Consider the following 15,203-nt stretch of genomic DNA (forward strand, 5'->3'; position numbering starts at 1 on the left):
TAATATAAGTGTCTTATTCCCAGTCAATGCTTAAGTGTTCCCAATCCAAGTTATACACACCAAGGGACACATGGACGACACATCAGCACTTGTTTACATCATTTAATGGCTAAGATAATCGCTGGGCAAGTTTCCCGAAACGTGCCTTGTGAGACACAGGGTGAAAACAGATTATTTCCAGGTGGTTGTTAATCTTAGAGATTTAGAGGGGAAGTGAACATTGGTTGTAAAGTCTGATGCTATGTCATGAGTCAGAAATGGACATGTGGCCAAGAAGACCCCATCCCCCCCCACACACTGCTTACCTCCCTCACCCTCTACCCTTTACAAATTGTGCCTCCACTCCATGCATGGCCTGGCGAGAGCTTAGTGTGTATGTGCATGCTCCTCATATTTGCTGTATATACATGCATACATATCCACATCAGTCCTCTCCGTCTCATCCAAATACCAGGCCGGACCATGTCCGAAGGCTGCCCTCAGATCCTTCACGGGAACAGTGTGCATGCTGATAAGTGTGTGTGTGTGTGTGTGTGTGTGTTGGGGCGGTGTACACTCTGACAAAACAAAGTCTGCACTTCTCATCCAGATTGGCCTATAGGGATTTAGAGTTTTCACGAATGGCTGCCTTGTCACAGCAGGCTCCCAAAGAACCGGCATGACACCAACAAACTGAACACTGAAGAAGACGAGGCTGTTTTCAGTGCAAACACCAGTGTTTTTTATGTCTGCGTTATTAATCAAGCAGGAATAACGTGGACCAAAAAAGGTTAGGAGGTCCTTGAGGTTGTTAAATGGACTAGAAGCAAAGCTATTGTGGAAAAAAAGAAAGAAAGCACTTTTCATGTTGTTGTTTGAAGGTAATTGAATTCCTTATTGACTTTTTCTCAATTCTATTTCAAGTTGATTAAGCCGGGCAGAATTGCCTAATGCGGACCATTAAAGTGAAATTAATATTTTAAAAAACAATTCTGTCTCCGCAAGATTGCATTTCATTATGAGTATGGCATTGATTAAAATTCGTCACCACTCATTTAGCTTGCCTTACCTGAATATTCCCCATAACAAAGTAATTAATGGAACCCAGATGTGTATTACATCTAATCAATTGCCAACATAGAATCATTAAAAATGAACTTATTTTACCAATTAGACGTTATGGATCCAGACAGTGCAGTTAGCTCATGTGTGTTTTATTTTTTTCTCAGATTATGCATACTTTGTGTTGTTAATTGCTCGTGTCCTCAAAGCTGGTTTGGTTTTTGAGCAAACAGCTCCAACACTTAACCTAAATTCAGATTAAAACAAAACAAAAGGCACAATTTGAATTTTGACAATTTAGGAGATAAAACACCTGAGTTTGAGTGACAATAAGGTGTGCCCCCTTTTCTCTTTAGTCATTAATCTGTCAGTTTCAAAGAGCCTCTCATCGTGGGACTCAAGTACCTTTAACCCACTGGAGATGTCGCAGTCATCTCTGATGCCAGAACTCCCCAGCAGGATCCATTGTGAAACACTTCTGGGGGAGATAAAGAAATTAAAGAAAACGATGAGACAGGGGACACTGCATGATAGTCTTTTGTTCATGCAGTTTTCAAATCAATGACTGGTAATGTAAGGTTGGCTTAAAAGTGATTTTCACAGTGTTTAGACATGCCACACTCAAAGCTAATGTTTTATTTAATAAAAAGAAAAGAAAAAAGAAACAATTATTTTGTGTGAAAAAGGCATTTCTAACAGCAGTCTTGTGTTTGATACACATAGTCAGGTTGATCGGCTCCTTGCCAAGACACCGCTGGATGTTAATTACCCAAGATTGCATGATTCATAGAGTCAATAGCAAAAGGACAGAAAGATCAAGTGAGGAGATGAAGGGGCGCGATGAGGAAACTTATCCGTATTCCTCCCCTTGCTTGTGTCCTCTCCATTTCCAACCGCAAAGTATTTCCCTGACACGGAAATACGGACTTGTATGTAATTATGAGGTTATGCTACCCACAGCAGTCCGTCATTCCAAGTCCCAACACCTGCCATTATTTATTCATTGTTATTCCTCCACCAGAAATACACTGTAATTAGATATTGATTGCATAGTCAATGCGATGAATTAAACAAAATGCCCCCTAACTTCTTAATTTGCTATACATAGCTTAGACCCGCTTGCAGAAACCATGACTTAAATACTAAGTTTAGGAGGGTTTTTATCTTTTTTCTTCTTCAGTTTTTCACTCATCATTGCCATTGCCATGAACATCCGCAGTAAAGAGTCACACAAATTACATACAACGTCTCTCCAATGTCCTCATTTGGATCTTTGGATGCATTCTCGTTGCTCGTCCATGTCAGCCCTGCCCCATTGTATTTGCCGTCTCCTGATTTACAGATTTGAGTCATGCCGGACATGTCCGTGTCTCCAGTTGTGTGTGTGCACTACCACGTAGCCCCCCCCCTCCCCCCATAGAATACCTGTAAAGTGCATCACACAAGTGCACATGAATAACTCCTGGTTTCTCTCAATTGCACGCAGTTCGGCCGAATGTGTCATCCCTAGGTGTCGCTAACCGAAAAGAAGGTAGGCATCTAAGAATAATGCAACAACTATGTTTTTTCACAGATTTATTTATCTCCGGGTGTTTGCATAGAAGCAAAAAAAGAAAGAAAAAGACGCTTTGGTAGCCCGTTTCCAATCAAATTATTTTCCTGACAAACCAAAAAAGAAAACTATCCTCAGCCTGCTTCTCTTGCCCATGTAAAAGGATTTTTGACTTCTCAGTGGAGGCTTGTGCATTCATGGGGCAACATGCTGCAGCGGCGAACATTATCCTCTCAATGTGTGAACTGTGAACTGTGCATTTATCCATACACACTTGATATGAATTAGGGCTCCTCGGTCCCATCTTAGCGTATCGGGGAGAACGGCAGCGAGAGGTTTTTATGCAGATTGATGTTCGGCTCATCTCAGCTTAATCCATAGTGCAAATGTGATACGCAGCCACCTCGCAAACAACTAGCACGCAACCACTCAGCTCTGCGTTTCCACGACTGCAGCCAAGCGCACACGCTGTATGTGTCAGGGGCTTATGTCACCCAGCACAATGGCGGAGGCTGGCACTATTATTTCTTTTTTTCCCCACTGTTTGTTTTATGACCGTAAAGGAATGGAGGGATTGATGTGTTCACTGTGAGCCAGTTTCCCTGCCCACGCTCCTGTGCACAAATTTATAGGGTGAAAATTCTTGGCTGGCCTCCACCGAGGTGGAGAGTAGTTTGTCAGGGGATAGTTTCTGTCTGGGGAAACACACACAGAGGCTTTTGAATTATACAAAGCACTTGTTAATGAAATGAAGCATAAAAGAAGGACCATAACATTTGAATTGTTCGGCATCCAAGGCATTTGTAACAGATGCTTCTACATGCAGCCAACTTCACTTGGCAATGTCACTCCTGATTTCCCAATGCCATCGTTCATATATTTCTTTCTTTTCTTTTTCTTTTTTACAGTTACATTTATTATTAAGCATGCTCAGTATTCTTAAGTCTCTGACGTTACATGTTTTTTATGTTTAATTGCAATATCATGTTTTTTTGTTGTTTTGTTTCGTTTGTTTCTTCTTTTAATTTGTCTAGTAGCTCCTCAGGTTGCGTTGTCCACTGCCCCCTCCGTCCACGTTGCAAACAGCAAGCGAGGTAGGAGCTGGAATTCATACATTGCCCCCCCCAGATGATACCCAAGCCTTCTCACTGTATGAACCGATGTTTCTGTTTAACTGTAAGCCCCCCAACCCTTGCAGCACTAACCCAATGCTAGAGCACTGTGTATTCCCATCTCCAGCTCAGATCTGGACTGATGCCTTTCACTGTACATTACACATCGAGGATTCATTCGTCCACGGAATCGTTTCTAAATACTATAAATGTCCCTTGGAATCGGATCTTTTTCAGTGCAAATAAAGTGGGTGCTTGAGACTCAACTATTTTTGGGAAATGTGTTTCCGAGACTCGAGAATTTTTATTCCCCACGCGTGCATGATTTATGACCTTAGCCTATTTCTGGAAAAGAGAGATTATTTGTCTTCTGAGAGGATGTCCGTGAGAGTGAGGCATCTAATGTAGAAGATCTCAGCTTACACTCGGACAAGACTTTCTGCTTTAGGTGAAAGGTAGAGAGGAGTCGACTGGCTGCTCCTTCCTTCATTTCCAAGCCTTGTCGGGTTGTTAGCAGCCGGACAGAGAGACCTGACCTCAATACAGATCCTTAATAACCACAATCCCTTGGACGAAAGCCCCGTCCGCCAAGCCCCCTCCCTGGATCCGCAGGCTTTCTGTCCAAGTGGCTGCCAGTGAGGCTTAAGGGTCACATCTGTCTACGCCGTGACATGTGGTGTCAGTGGTCACTCAGCGTGGCAGACTGATCCTCACTTAGAGAGAACCGAGCTGGGGCTACACCCCTCCCATCATGCACCCCTTAAGGCCAGTGCTGCCAGTGAGTATCACAGACTACAACTCCATATATCTAATTTAGCATGACTCTGCCAGTGTCTACTCTTAGTATAAGTTGGGTTGTATGAGCCTTTAAAAACAACACATCGGCCAATTTGGAAATATGTGTGGATGACCAAAGGGTTCCTCAAATGTGTAATTGTATTTCAATACTTAGGGTATATGAAGCGCCATTGAAAGTGTCATCCCTTACCTCCAACCATATGGTCCATGACGTTCAGGAGATCAACTACACAACAATTACCAAACTTCCCAACACCATTCCCTGTGAAGATCCATTTCATTCATGGTTTGACCCACCTGGCGCTGTGTGGTGTTCCCGTTGTGACCGTGTCTCTGTGTCATCATGCCGGAGTCTTCCTCGCCTCGTCTTGTGGTGTGTTTGAAGTGATGTGACCTCTTTGACTCCGACTAACGCCGTGCTTTTTTATGTGATGTCTTCTAACTCTGGCTGTGCCCATGTCAGACTAATCATGAGTTACCCTAACCCGCTCATTACTTTCCCAACATGTCCTCCCTCACAACGCAGTCTCCATGTTTAAGCTTGCATGCCATGGTGCCTCGCTCAAACTCTTGCTAACCCCACCGCCGTAGCACTCGCAGCAACAATGCCAACCCTCCCTACCGCGTCTCTCCCTTTCTTTCTTTTCCTCTCTCTCTCTCTTTCTCCCCCTCACACTTTCTTTGCAAGACTGCGAATGCTTCGGCCACTCCAACCGATGCAGCTACATCGAGCTGCTAAACACCGTCATTTGCGTGAGCTGTAAGCACAACACTAGGGGCCAACACTGCCAGCTATGCAAGCTGGGCTTCTACCGCAATACCTCGGCAGAGCTGGAAGATGAAAATGTGTGCATAGGTCAGTCCCCCATCTGGCCCCGGTCACCGACACCTTGCTTTCACATACCTTTCCTCGCCTCACCTCCTGTCTTGACTTGTCACCAGAGAAAATCTCATCTTCACCCCCCCATCACTGCTTCATCACCCTCCATGTATTTCAGTGGTGTCCGCATCTTCCTGTTTCGCTTCTTCTGCTTTTTACACAATGTTTTATGGAGGACACCCGTCCTTCAGCATTAGTCAGACACACGCTATCATAATGATTGATCATAGTCGAGTCATGGTTTTAATAACTGTAGACTGATTTGGGGTTGATATACTATTACAGTTAGCTAGCTGCTAGCTCATATTTATTAATATAGTGACTAACAGTTAGTTTCTAGCTACTAGAGTGTATTTAAGGGGCATAGCCTAGCATTGGTTTAAAGCTGTAATATGTGATTTGGAAATAGATTTGAAGAGTTAAAACGTGCACAAACTAAGGGAAACACCTTAAATAGTCTCATGTCAGTGTTTGGACACAAGGGAAACCGCTATCCTGGATCCACAGGTAACAAAATCTGCTCACCAGCACTTAGTTTCTTAATTCACACATTACATGTCCTCTGTTTAATCTGTACAAACACTGAATTGTACAAGTGATCTGATAGTGCCATGCTAGCCTTCTGTTTCCCATCTTTATGCTAATATTTCCTAAAATACCATCCTCAGTAACAATACCATTCTTGAGGGACATGTCATTTTACTGACTAGCTTGTAACCTCATTAATATGACTCACCTGTGAAGGTAGATCACCTTTCTGATGTCAAAGTTAAAAGGCCATTTCCATCAGGTGTTTCTGTTATTTTGTCCATGACCTTTATGAAGGCATTCATACACTGCATCATCTGTTTTTCTTACATTTAAAAGTGTGTAAAAAAAAAGAGAGAATTGCATTTCACATAGTTCCTAAGGCGATAGTTTGGTTCCCATTTGGATTCTTTAGCAAGAATTTGTAGTGAGTTCTCAGTGCTCGGTGCCAGGTGCATGTGTGAGTCCTGAGGGGCGAGTCTGACAAGCAACAGGAGTTCTGAGCGAAATGTCGCAGGGAAGTCACACCACCAGTCAGAAGTGCCACGCAAGTGCATATGTCATATACGTGAAATGGCCTCAAGAGTAGCAGCTGAATCCCGTCACAAGGCAGTAAGAGTCATTGAGGCATTACCTTGTGCCACACTCGCCGCGCCGTCACCCTGCCTCCCTCTGACCCCAACCCCCTCCCCCGTTTGTCACTTGCCGTCACCTCTCTCCTCCTGCCTGACCCCCCCGATGTCACTCGGGTGCAGCCGCGTGCAGCCAGCACAGCCACAGAAGGTGCAATGTGATGGTCAGGGACTGTCAAAATAGGTGTCACTTTGACTGCAGAGTGCTCCAGTTGCTGTGGAAAGCTGGAAGGTCAGTTGAGCGTAGGACACCAGAGACTTGACAGGTTGGACTTTTTATAGAGAAGGTTTTTAAAGGATTTTCATACTTTAATTGTGGCTAATGGCCATTCTCTTCTGTGATAAATAGGCCTTTGAAGATTATGATAAATTGTTAGACAGTATTTACATCCATTTGAAAATCAGAGAGAATTAAAGAACATATTACAACAATGCCCATTTCAATGTGCTCTACTCTCATTCTTCTGAAACATTCACCCTTTGTCTTTGTTTCTCGCTATTATCCATCTGATACCCACGCACCACATTTCCTCTCTCTTCTTTTCATCTTTTTCTATCTGTACCTGTGTGAATGAATCAGATATTAGAAAGGCATGTGCAGATTAGCTTACTTTGTTCATCTTAAATCAAAGCTATTGATAATGCCTTGCATATTTGCTCATTGCACGTTGTATAGCTATATAACATTCAAATAATTTCTATAATATTAACAGATATGCTGTAATGAATACAAAACTTTCATGCATCTAGCGTCAGCCATTCTTTTCTCATTCCGTCTCCATTAAAGTTGAAATGGTAGCATCTTTTTCTGTATGAGTCTTTAAATCTATCTATATTTGTGAGCAGGTAAAACAAATAAGCACGCAGCTTGTTGTAATAGTTCAGCTTATAATGGAGCTCGAGGAACGTGGTCCGAGTTGTGAAAATCCCAGACGAAACCCTGTTTCCAGCCTGTGTGTGTATGTGTGTGTCTTGTTTTTCCAGAGTGTAATTGTAATCCCTATGGCTCAGTCAGTGATCGCTGTAATGGCACAGGATTTTGTATATGTAAGGAGGGCACTACAGGGCCTAAGTGTCAGCAGTGTCTACCCGGCTATTTGTGGGACGATGGCTGCAAATGTAAGTAGAACCACAAACCTCCCCACGCAGCTCACAACTGTTCTCTCTCTCTCTCTCTCTCTCTCTCTCTCTCTCTCTCTCTCTCTCTCTCTCTCTCTCTCTCTCTCTCTCTCTCTCTCTCCCTTTGAGTGATTCCTGAGCTTTGCCTGGAAGAATGTGCTTCACATGCCCAGCACCGTCCAGCTGCCTTGACAAATACAGATCTAACCCATGACATGAGCTAACTCAACCCACGAAGAGCTAACTCACTAACGGAACCTGCATTTCGCACTTGCTGCAGCCGAGTTAACGATGTTGTATCAGCAGGTGCTCTGCATATGGCTCCAATAGAGAGAAGGCAATGGCACGGCAGCAGCATGCAGCTCGGTAACTCAGTTATCCAGCTCAGTTACGTTGTACCCCAACCAAACAACAGCTGAGTCAATAGTGACTGCTTGACAGGCTGCCTGTGATCTGTTTGAGTAACATCACCCCCTCGCCAGTCCACAACGGGACAATGTCATCCAACACTAACATTTTTCAAAGGAGAATGCAGGTCATTTTGATTTCACGCCCATTTATTTCTGTCTAACGTTTATATTTCCCCTGGTCATTTTGCAATGCACCCCATGTAGTCATTTGTTTCCAAATGTCACCCAATCTTTCAGTTTTTTTCTCTCAAGTCAAACTTGGCTGACAAAGGAGGTAGTCGTAATAAAGTACACACTTCACGTGGAAGGATAAAAGAAAGAACTTTCAGATCCAAAATGACTGTTGAAAATGCTGTTTATGCTGCATATTGTTTGACTAATGCACTTGCAGTTTGGTTACAGATGAGTTGGCCTTTTCATCGTTGTCTTGTGCTGGCTGAAAAATGATGTAACTTATCGTCAAACCAGCTAATAATTGCTGCTGATTAGCATTTTAGCAACCATGGTCAAAGATCTTAGTGCCACTGTGATTACAATGCGTCTGATTTATAGACCTTTTCCATGCGGTGGGGACATCTGTTTGCCTTCCTCCTGTAGCCCAACATTAATCTCTGTTCTGGCTAACGAAGGCGTCTAAGTAAGGTGCCTCAACATTGCAACATCTCACAATTGGTGTTATATCTGCTTCCTATGACGCATTCATCCAATCAGCTTCAAATACTTTCTTGGCCATTGGCACAAAACAATGAGGGCTTCCGTAATTTAGCTAGAATATTAGTCGATGTTAAAAAAATAATAAATAAAATACCACATTTTATTTAAAATGTGGTATTTCACTAAAGGTGAAACAGTCACATGCCATTATATGATAAATACATATAACTCGCTGCTCAGTGGAACAGTGACAGTGATGAGCAGTACGACAGCAGTTGTTCAATGTAAAAAAGAAAACGTCATCCATGCATGGCCGACTAAAAACAGATGGGAAGTCACAGAGCACGGAGTAGATTATTTGTCGGATTAGTAATGATTAGAAAATCAAACAAGCATTGTTGTGTGAAGTATTTGTATGTTCTCAGAACTTTTAAGCCTCAAGCTTTCCGTCGTCACAACGACAGCTTTAAGAAAACACTTGATAATGTAAAATGTAAAAGGACGTGATTACATGGACGACTTCACACAAGTTGAAATATTTCAACGACAGTGAGACATTCGTGTGGCTCTGTGTCTCGAAGATTCTCCTCTTGTCGTCACTGACTTCCCGACGTTGTTGAGTGAGAAATGGAGGAAGTAAATATTATAGTTGTGTGCTCTATGATAGGACCTCCTACTAGCAACTATTTCTGCCTCTGTCCATGTATTGTTGTAGATGGCAATAACTTAAGAAGCCAGTTTTCCATGGGAATAAAAAAAGAAATAACTTTAACAACACTTGGGTCCAAAGTGGAAGATAGCCATAGCTGTTTTGAGGTGAATTTGATCTTATATTAGCTGCATGACAGGTTCCTACACAAAGTTTAGAATGGCAAACCCCTGAAATATCGCCTGCCAAAGGAACTATTCATTCTTGAGTTATTCCTCGACAGAAATAGTTTGAAAACTTCTCAGTCTTGACCTCCCCTTGCCTCGCCGCTGCCGTCGTATTTATGTGGACAAGACTCCATCTGCATGCACACAGAAGAATGCAATTAAAACTCAAATCTCTCGTCAAACACATCACAGTCCCAGACAGGCACACCTAGTTCATTGGTCCCCTCTCTAAATATTATCACTCATATCAAAAGCAAACGCTACAAATCTTGTCATTTACTGCCTGTGCCGGCTCTGTTTACATGCTGGAGAAATGGTTAATGTGAGAGATTGGAGAGAGATAAAGGTGCTAGCTCGGAGAAGATTTCATCCTCCCTCAAATGAGTTTTCAGGCTTCCAACACAAGTCTCAGCTTTAGCATACCCATCTTTAGTGTCTAAAAACATAAAGGCCTTTACCCATCAGTGTTACAGTACTTTTCATCTCATGGACCTTGTTAAAGCCTACAGATTTGACAAACATGCTACTGATGTTGGTTTTAAAAATCTACATCTCTGTTTCATTTTAGACTTTAGCTTTGCTTAACGGGCAGCGAATGAAGCACTTTGGGTTCAACTTTAAGGCTGGGGGTCAGCTAGAATCTGAATTTTATGTTGAAGTCAACTGAATTTGCAGTGCCGTGTTGCATCATGCATTATTAATATTTAGAGCAGTGTTTTTTTTATTGCTATTTAAACACAATACTTACCAAGCTAGCAAGGGCGGCTTCTCCTGACTGGAACCTGCTGACACAGTTTCATTTCTAAAAGAGCCATGCCTTAAAAACTACCTCTTTCTCTCCACTTCTAAAAGAAATAAGCCTTTTTTCCACTTTCAATGTGTTGCTGTATTTGGGCTTAGCCTACTTTCTGGAAGACAGTGAACCAGTTCTAAATTGAGGCTAAATGCGACCTGAGGAGAGCTGCCGAAGATAGCTATTAGCATTCAGACATCACACACAGCTATTGTTGGTCATAACTGACGTTATGCACTTGCTTGACACTGGAGTTATTGTTCGTTGGCTACCAGCTAAAGTGAGCAGTCGGTGGATTTAGCTGGTAAAGATGAAAAGTATTGCTTAAAGTAGTTGTAGCTAAAACAACACAATTCAACCAACTTGGTTTGGAGATGAACAAACTGACTTCTGTTATTACCCAATAATATGGACTAGTATAATTGCTGAAAGCTCCTTTTCAAGCGCTTTTAGATTGTAACAAATAAGTCAGGTTGTATTGTCTTCCAAGTACATCTCCTTTAGTTTGAGGTGCAGGAGAAGGCTGTGCATAGCTTTAGCATAGCCTTAGCATAGCTTCCAGTTCCCTTGTGAATATCCTTAGAAACAAACAACATGTTAGCATGTTGTCATGAAAGCAAGGAGAGATACGAGGGAAGATCAAAGGTTATCGTCTAATTAAAGGAGTCTCTCCAGTGTGCTGATCATATCAAGGCCTCGCAGGGACGAACACCATTCTTTAATTAATACATTGATCTTCCTTGTCATCTTGAAGGAGACATTTTTTTACCAAGTTTGGCTGCCTCCCCACGAGTAGAAAACCAAGTGAACAGTAGCTTTACAAAGAACAAAACCGCCATTGTAGTTTTATATATTGACACATTACTTTAGGTTCTGCTGAGTGGTTGAATTGCTCGTGAAATTGATGTCAGTTGGAGATAAAGAAAAAATGAAAAAAAAAAGTTCAGATGTCTTATTTGGATCTAGTTGTGCATGGTAATTGGTGAGCTGTGAACTGAAGCAGAACTTACTGAGCCAAACAGCGGGTCCCTTTTTCTCCTACAAAACAGACGGGGCACAAATAGGATTCACAGAGTCAATGTTTCTTAACAAGCATCCCATCAAAGCCCTATTTGGCTATTCCTGGGAGACAGCATGCATCCAATCCTGAGTATTAGGAAAGAGGCCTGATATTTGTTATTGTGATATTTACGTCCCGTAGAGTTCATAGATTGCTCACCACATTGTTTTCCACTCCTATAAAGGAGTGAAACGGGCAGGAGTGGCCCCTGTGTTTATCACTGTTTATTTGTCTCTGTTGGTTTATTAGTTTGTGCGCCGCTGCTTTGTTTGCCTCCAGCTTGCCTGACAGCTTGCCTCCACTGGGAATAGAGTGGCCTCGGTGTCCCAGCTCTAAATATACACCAATTTTCACCTGACGTTCAGTTTGTGGAAAGACAGTGCTGTTTGGGGGGAAGCCTGTCAGGCTTTGAGGATTTCTGTGCAGCAACATTGCTGATGGGACGGCACTCTAATCAACATTGTTATTAATGAAATCTTAAGGATAAATAGGGAACAAAAGATGATCTTCTTCTGTTACTTTTAAACATGCCTTTGTCTTCAATTGCATCTCATGTATTATTATAGGAGGATGTGAAGTTTTAGAGGATTTATCTTTTGTTTTTATGAGAAAAAATCTGCACATAAAAATGTGAACATATGTAAGGTGGTACTAAATTCTTGAAGTTGAAGTATAGAAGTTTTGTCATCACCACAAACTAGAATATTAGATGTGATGAGGACCATTTGAAGCCACTATGTTGGAATGTTGTATGTAATCATGCCATCATCCAAAAATTATCATGATGGCACACATTTTTAGTTGGAAAAAAAATGAGACGATCCTCGTGAAAATAAATGTATTTTTACTACCACGGGGGGGGGCAATAATATAAAAAAAAAAAACAAACAGTGGCTTTAACGTGTGCTTTTACCCAAAGGTTTATACTAACATTACTAACTTTATATAGGCTGATTTTACCTGATGTAATTAGGATGCATGCACTGTTTCCCTTAAAGATTAGTTGATTTATATGTCTTATGTTTTGTTTTTTGTTTGTTTTTTGCAAATTCACATAATAACATGTTGAAGCAATAGTTCAACATTTTGAGAAATCTTTGCTTTTTACATCTGTAATGTTTATATGAAGCTGTTGGCAAATAGCAGAAGATAAGTTATTATCTAACTAATCGAATAAGCCCATTTCCTAAAATGTTCAACTATTCCTCTGAAAGTAAAGCTAAATCAAATCTGGAATGAAATGCGGTGACACTTTACTTGAAAACATTTTGTGAGTTTTTCATTTGACAGAATCCCCGCAGGGATCGTCTTCATTTTAAAGTTGCAGCTGAGAAGATAAATTAATATTGTGAAATGAATTAAATTTGATCACGATATGCATTTGATGCAGCACAATACACTTCAAGTAATGTGTCACCCAAAAACGTATTGCATGTTTGATTCTCACTCCTCTCTCCTGTCTTTGCATTGCTCCCACCGCAGCTCGGGTGTGTGACAGCGAGCTGTTGCGCTGCCAAAATGGCGGAGTGTGTGTCAACAATGTCCGCTGCAGCTGCACCCCAGACTTCTCAGGTCTGCTGTGTGAGAACCCCCGCTGCAAGTCGGAGCTGGGTGGCTGCAGGGGCCCCGATTCGGGCCAGGCCCCCCTGACGCCTCCATCACCCCCCAGGCTGCTGCTGCTGCTGCTGCTGGGGTCAGCGCTGCTGAGAGAGGCCTCCTGCTGGCCCGCCGTGCTCTAAAGAGACCCATGACCTGGTGGGAGGGAGAGACTCCCCACCTCCTCCACTCTAACCTCCCCATCCCCCCTTTCAAATAATCAACAACCATTAAAAAAGAACAACCATGAGCTTTCGGGACTGTACTGTACTGAGCTTCTCCGCCGCCAGACTCAATGGACACTCGCGCTGACGATAAAGGGAATGTGCCCGACAAATGAGTGCAAAAACTTTTCATTTAATTTCAAAGAATATATAGAAATGAAAAAAAAAACATATACTTCTAAAAATGCCAGATACTATGAAAAAAAGAGCCTAATAAGAGTAAAATGTGCAAAGAACAATGAGACCCCCCCCTCCCCTTCTAAGCCATACCAGGTACTTGAGCTCCTTCCAGTTTGTGAAGGGATAACCGAAGATGACAGACTCGTTCACTTCCCCTCTTATTGCCACGGCAACAACAACTGCGACCAATCAGCTCTCGAACCAGCCGGCGGTGGCCGCCGATCCCCCCCGGGACGCTTCTGCGAGTTAATGTTGGCTGGACTGACGCTGAAGGAATCTCAAAGAAACCGTCCCCGCTGAATGGCCGAGCGATCGGCCTCTGAAACACAACCGCTACACTTCAACACGACGACAAACACAGAGAGGAGCAAACACAGGAAGCATTCTTTGCTGTCAGTGCATTGTGGATGGAAGGAAATCTGTCCGGACTGCCACTTTGTGACACAAAACCCCCTTGCACACGTCGACCCCTCTCTAGCTTTCTGTCTCCCCTTCGAGCTCTATCTCATCCTCCCTCCTGTTCATCCTCCTCCCCTTCCCTCCGATCCCGACCCCCCCTCACCATGCTTCCACAGACCTGTGCTTTCGTGAACGTTACTCTGTAAACCCTTGTTGGTTGAAAGATTCTTTTGTCCGATGTTAGTGATGCACATGTGTAAGACCCCTCTTCCCGTCCCCTTCCTTTCCACTCTTGCAAAAAGATACTCCAATAAAGCCGTCTGATTCTTTTCTATCTCCGCGCCGCCACGCTCCCTACGATCATGGTCCGAGGATAGTTTTCACCTAAGCGGAGGAGAAGTGCATAGAAAACCATCGGTGTATTTGCAAGTTCTTTTCTCGACTGAGCAAACAAAAAAAAAAGAGTCATGTAGTCCTTTTGTATCTTTGCCGAACTGTGATTGAAAAAAGGCAACCTTTAATGTACCTATTTAAAACATCCAAATGCAGAAGCAATTTCTTTCGTTCAATTATTTTATTTGTTAATATTTCTTTTAGTTGTGCAGTTGATTTTCCTTTGTATTGGCAACGTGCTGGCATCAAAGAATATCAGTTTACATATACAGTATTAATAAAGTGTAATAAAAATCCCACCAAAGGACATTATAAATGTTTTTGTTCTTGCTTTAACACTTGAGAATTTAAGTGAATAAAAGTTTAAAAATAAAAATGTGTGTGATCATTTGTTGATGGAGGTAGGTATGTAATGTAATTTAGTTTGAACTGATGTGTGAATGGTCACAGATGGAAGAAGGAATGTCCTGATTGGGTTAAGGAGTTTTCATTTTAAGTATCTGCAAACCAAATTCAATACATGTTCTACCAGTGATACCAACTAAAGTGATAACAGAGACATGTTCATGATGGAGTAACCTAGAGTCATTTAGTTGGTATATAGCAGGTCAGCCCAACATGCAGAAATGTATTATTGTCTATTGGCACCATTCAATTCAACATATAGAGAATAAAGTTTCAATGAATAAATAAATAAATAATAAACCTGGGTTTAGATGCAGCTTTTCTCAAAAGGACATTCTTATTATCTATCATTTGCCCCAATTGACATACTGTAGTTAATTCCAGGAAACGTTTATTTCTATTATGAGTAGTAGTAGTGGTAGTTGTTGTTGTAGTGAAATGAGTACTAGAAGAAGTTAAAGTAGTAGTAGTCAGAGTTGTACAGAAAGTTTATTTATGCAGCACATTTCAGCATCAAGGCAATTCAAAACGCTTAACATAAAACACCATAA

At 42.1% G+C, this 15,203-nt stretch overlaps 1 protein-coding gene across 8 annotated transcripts in view; it reads left to right on the forward strand.

The window, feature by feature from the left end:
• The window catches only part of ntng1a (netrin g1a), a 96,705-nt gene extending 82,094 nt beyond the window's left edge, over positions 1–14,611 (forward strand). The window contains exons 6-10 of one of the 8 annotated variants that reach the window (XM_084034082.1): positions 2,528–2,572; positions 3,628–3,687; positions 5,192–5,359; positions 7,528–7,662; positions 12,938–14,611. In XM_084034082.1, the coding sequence (XP_083890208.1) occupies positions 2,528–2,572; positions 3,628–3,687; positions 5,192–5,359; positions 7,528–7,662; positions 12,938–13,194 (665 nt within the window). In that variant the 3' untranslated portion in view covers positions 13,195–14,611. The remainder of the gene's footprint in view (positions 1–2,527; positions 2,573–3,627; positions 3,688–5,191; positions 5,360–7,527; positions 7,663–12,937) is intronic. The other 7 variants (XM_084034084.1, XM_084034085.1, XM_084034083.1 and 4 more) reach the window with 7 other exon arrangements.
• Positions 14,612–15,203: the final 592 nt, after the last annotated feature.

The sequence above is a fragment of the Eutrigla gurnardus genome, assembly GCF_963514095.1.
Source record: "Eutrigla gurnardus genome assembly, chromosome: 18".
Taxonomy (NCBI): Eukaryota; Metazoa; Chordata; class Actinopteri; order Perciformes; family Triglidae; genus Eutrigla; species Eutrigla gurnardus.